We start from the raw sequence: 4,628 nt of genomic DNA on the forward strand, positions 1-4,628 counted from the left end.
ATGGAAAGGTGGGAGGAGGGAAGAACATGACTACATCGCTGTAAAACATATTTTTCCAGATGACACAAAGATATGAGAGTCCACTTACTCACTGAGTCCTGTTCCAATGCTCTTGCTCTTTTATTCTCTTCTGCATCGCAAAGCGTATTTCTGGGTGGAGTCAACAATTTGGCAAAAATCTGTTAACCGCACCAAGCTGATGAAGACAGTAAATTTGTTTCCTCTTCACACCCATGTAGACCCAGCCCACCTCTAGAAACAGATAAAAGAGAATGCCTGGAGCCGTGGAGCCAGAGAAGACTGTGCACACTTCTCTCTGCATCCATCCCAAGCAGCACAGCTCCGTTGGTCTTCCTACTCTGCTCAACTCCTCTTGGAAGAAGCAACCATGTCCCGGCAGTCCGTCTGCAGAAGCTTTGGAGGTGGCAGCAGAAGGGGCTACAGCTCTTGCTCTGCCGTTGGCGGTGGCTTTGGAGGAAGTGGGGGCAGAAGCAGGATCAGCTACAGCTCCTTCTCCACATCCCGGGGAACTGGAGGCGGTGGACGCTGTGGAGGTTTCAGCAGCAGGAGCCTCCATAACATGGGTGGCAGCGGAAGGATTTCCATGGGTGGCTCTTATGGCGGTGGATACGGATGTAGAATTGTTGGCCTTGGTGGAGGCTATGGAGGAGGATTTGGCAGCATTGGAGGAGGTGTAATTGGTGGAGGAGTAGGCAGCTTTGGTGGCCCTGTGAGAGGTGGCCCTGGGTTCCCTGGAGGCATCCAACCGGTGCAGGTTGACTCAAGCCTCCTGCGGCCGGTCCATGTTGACATTGACCCTCAGATCCAACAAGTGAAGTGCCAGGAGAAGGAACAGATCAAGACCCTTAACAACCAGTTTGCCTCCTTCATTGACAAGGTGAGAGACTGAAACCACATCTTTTTGGGAATGGGGACTCTGGGGAACTCTTCTGGGCTAGTAAGAGGGAACTATGCTTCTCAGCTCCATGTTGGAAGGCCTGGAAAGCAAGCATTGTTCTTCTCATTGAGTCCTCCTAGGGAAATGTGAACATTTTGCATCTGCAGGGAGACCAGAGGTCTTTGTCTAGTTCTGTTTGATCCAAATCCTTTCTTACTTTCCATCTCTATACTTCTCTGGGGAGACTGGCCAAAGTGATCACGGTGGAAAAGAGGAGAAAGAAGGGAGAAAACATTCTCTTCAAAAACAGGCTTTAAAAGTCATGGTTCTGTTGGTCACTGGGGAAATGATTCCCTTGGCCTCCTTAAGAAGTAGGAGGTTTGAGGAGAGTGATGTGCCCCAGGATCCCAAGGTGAAGGTCTCACACAACCCTCTGTGGGCTTTCAGGTGCGCTTCCTGGAGCAGCAGAACAAGGTTCTCTCCACCAAATGGGAACTCCTGCAGCAGCAAGGGCCCTCAGGGCCCAGGAAGAACCTGGATGTCATCTTTGAGAATTACATCCAGGGCCTGAGGAGGAGGTTGGAGTCTCTGTTGGGACAGAGGGGAGAGCTGGAATCCGAACTGCAGAACATGCGCCAATATGTGGAGGAGTACAAAACCAAGTAAGTGCAGAGATGGAGTGAACAGAAAGGCAGGAGAGCTGGGGCAGCATGTGCATCTCCAATGTCTGCCCAGTGCTCCAGGAGCTCACCAGGAATGGGAGAGGGGTTCTGTGGAGGGAAGAGAAGCCCACTGCTCAATGAGCTGTGCAGGGGACTCATCTGGCTTGTCCTCTTCCACAGGTATGAGGAAGAGATCAACAGGCGCACTGCTGCTGAGAACGAGTTTGTGGTGCTGAAGAAGGTGAGTGCAGGGGACAGATTGGCATGAGGTTGGGAAGAGACAGATGTGAGACAGAAAGCTTCTGGTGGGAAACAGTGCTTGCTGGTCACTCATAGGGTGGGAAGAAGCCATGGTCTAGAGCATGATCTTTCCTGTAGGATGTGGACTGTGCCTACATGACCAAGGTGGAGCTGGAAGCCAAAGTGGGAGCTCTGACTGATGAAATCAGCTTCCTGCGGTGCATCTATGAGGAGGTACAAACCTTTCTTGAGCTGGGATGGATTCGGGGTGCGAAGGGGAGAGGTAGCTTAGGACAGATGCCCACAGGGATTTGTGTGGAGCATCCCTTGGGCTCCTCTGCTCTCGAGCTCAGGTTTACTCCTATGTTGGTTGCAGGAACTGGCTCAGATGCAGACAATCAGCCGGGACTTGTCTGTGGTGGTGTCCATGGACAACAACCGGCACCTGGATCTAGACAGCATCATCGAGGAAGTCAGACGCCAGTATGAGCAGATTGCCCAGAACAGTCGGGCTGAAGCTGAGGCTTGGTACCAGAGCCGGGTGAGCTGGGGAGAGCCATCCCAGCTGGGATGGCTCCTTTCTGCCAGATGTCTCTGTGTCATGGGACAAGGGGACTTTTGGGCTCTGGATCAGCTGTCTCATGGATTGTTTTCTATTCCTGTGCCATCAGTATGAGGAGCTGCAGACCACTGCCGGAAGGCATGGGGATAGCTTGCGCAACACCAAGATTGAGATCCAGGAGCTGACCAGGAATGTCCAGCGGCTGCGGGCTGAGATTGAGAACGTGAAGAAGCAGGTAGGGATGTGTGGTGTCTCATTGGATACCTGCATCAGGCTCAGATGTTGACTTTAGACAGTGGGACAAAACTGTGTTCTTAAGCTACCAATACTCCCTTTGTAGAGCATTTCCTTTCATCCTTGACCCCTTCAGGCTGGGTTTGAGGACTGGTGGTAGGGAACAAAATGGGACCTGAGGGTGTGCCCTTCTCCTTCCTCAGAACCAGCAGCTGCAGGCAGCTATTGCTGAGGCTGAGGAGCGGGGTGAGATGGCCCTGAAGGATGCTAGGAGGAAATTGGAGGAGCTGGAATGTGCCCTGAGCAAGGACAAGGAAGAGCTGGCTCGCCTGCTGAAGGAGTACCAGGAGTTGCTGAACATCAAGATTGCCCTGGATGTGGAGATTGCCATGTACAGGAAGCTGCTGGAGGGAGAGGAGAACAGGTGAGTCTTGACGCTGTCCTACCCTGGCCAAAGTAGTGCCTCTCCTTGGGGTGGGCTGAGTGTTCATCATCTCTCTGTCCATAGAATCGGGGTCACTTTTACTGTAATTTTTCCCCAAGTTTTTACGATTAAAAGATAAATGAGGTGTTCACAGGGACTGTGTCCCAGTGTTACCAGTGGGCATTAAAAGAAATAGGAAATCAATGAAGCATCTTAGTGACTGCACTGACCCGAAGTGCTCTGTGTTGCATTGCATTGACATCTTGTGTTCCTCTCCCTGCACAGGCTCTGCGGAGACAACCCATCCAACGTCAATGTCTGTAAGTAGCTGTGCATTCTTTTTGCACAATGATTTCTCCTATGTTTTGCTGGAATTCCCAGGCTGCCCCTTGGCACACAGTGATCCTCTCCTTCTCTTGCAGCTGTGGTCGGCAGAACCACCATTGCTGGAGGCAGAGCTGGAGGCTTTGGTGCCGGCAGTGGCGTGGGAGGAGGAGTGTGCACAGTTGGAGGAGGAAGCATCATCGGGGGTAGCTGTGGGGTGGGAGGAGGTGTGTACAATGGGGGCTTCTCCTCCGGGAGTGGGAGGATGTGTAGCTCTGGAGGTGGCACCTTCATTCCCACGGGAGCATCCTCGGTCCGGAGATGTGTCACTACCACAACGGTGAAATCTTCGGGCGTGAAGTACTGAGCCCCAAACTCAGTACTGCCAAGGAAAGAAGCATCGCCCGCCTCCAGCCTGCGGCACATCCCCTCGCACCCAGACCCAGAATCCTGCAAAGAAATGAAGCATTCCGCCTCCTCCCTGGAGGCAAACAGCAGCAGAACACCACCCTCTTGGCACAGCTGCTCCTCTCCCCACTCCACCAGTCTTCAGGGATGAAACATTTATGGCCCCACTAGGAAATATCTCCCTCGGGGTTACCCATCACCGGAGAGTTCATCCAAGATCCCTCCCTCCCTCGTGCCAGGCTGGCTGAGCAGAAGCGTGAGCGGATCTGCTCTTTCCTTTTCCTTCTGAGGTCTCTTTTTCAATGGCCATGTTCTCCTTTGCGCTTCCCGCGCGTCCTGCATGTTGCCCACATGCTTGTTTCAGCTGTATTCATGGAAGCAGAAGAAAAGTGGCAATGCCCCATTGTCAGGCTTAGGAGTGAGAAGCAGTTCTCCAGAGGATTCGGCAGCTTTCATATTTTATAGATTTGTTTTGCTCTTCTCCTTCACAGCTGACACGTGCATAGCCCTTTTGCAATCCTTCTGCTACCGGAATTTTACTGCCTTGCTGCTTTCTACCAACACCCCTTCCCCTGAGTTCTTTCATTACCAATAAACTGCAGACAGGTGAAAAGATTTCTCTGTGTTGTGTTGTTAATGCTCCCCGGGGGAGGGTCCCAAGGGGACATGGATGTTGCTCCTTGCTGTAGCAATGGCAACACAGTGATGCAGAGTGGGGTCAGTCCTACGGTACATATCACATCAGATGGGGACATGGTGGGGACATGCAGCAGGTGGCCTGTCCCCAGGAGCACTCAGTGCTTCCTAGGCTAAGAGCTGCCTAGATGAGGGGAGGAGGAGGAGGAGCATGGGCCTTCATCTTGCTTACAGAGCCAC

General features: G+C 52.5%; 1 protein-coding gene across 1 annotated transcript; it reads left to right on the forward strand.

Moving 5' to 3' along the window:
• Positions 1 to 292: 292 nt before the first annotated feature.
• On the forward strand, positions 293 to 4,367 carry KRT75L2 (768880 KRT75L1 keratin, type II cytoskeletal 75-like 2). Its single transcript, XM_428850.8, has 9 exons — positions 293 to 898; positions 1,346 to 1,560; positions 1,741 to 1,801; positions 1,939 to 2,034; positions 2,177 to 2,341; positions 2,472 to 2,597; positions 2,800 to 3,020; positions 3,306 to 3,340; positions 3,443 to 4,367. The coding sequence occupies exons 1-9, from the start codon at positions 389 to 391 to the stop codon at positions 3,709 to 3,711; spliced, it is 1,698 nt and encodes a 565-aa protein (XP_428850.2). The 5' UTR covers positions 293 to 388; the 3' UTR covers positions 3,712 to 4,367.
• Positions 4,368 to 4,628: the final 261 nt, after the last annotated feature.

The sequence above is a fragment of the Gallus gallus genome, chromosome 34 (assembly GCF_016699485.2).
Source record: "Gallus gallus isolate bGalGal1 chromosome 34, bGalGal1.mat.broiler.GRCg7b, whole genome shotgun sequence".
In the NCBI taxonomy this organism is placed as follows: Eukaryota; Metazoa; Chordata; class Aves; order Galliformes; family Phasianidae; genus Gallus; species Gallus gallus.

Coding starts and splice junctions, on each gene's coding strand:
- KRT75L2 (XM_428850.8), top strand. CDS start 389: ATGTCCCGGCAGTCCGTCTGCAGAAGCTTTGGAGGTGGCAGCAGAAGG. Junction 2,035..2,176: donor TGCGGTGCATCTATGAGGAG/GTACAAACCTTT, acceptor TGTTGGTTGCAG/GAACTGGCTCAGATGCAGAC. Junction 3,341..3,442: donor CCCATCCAACGTCAATGTCT/GTAAGTAGCTGT, acceptor CTTCTCTTGCAG/CTGTGGTCGGCAGAACCACC.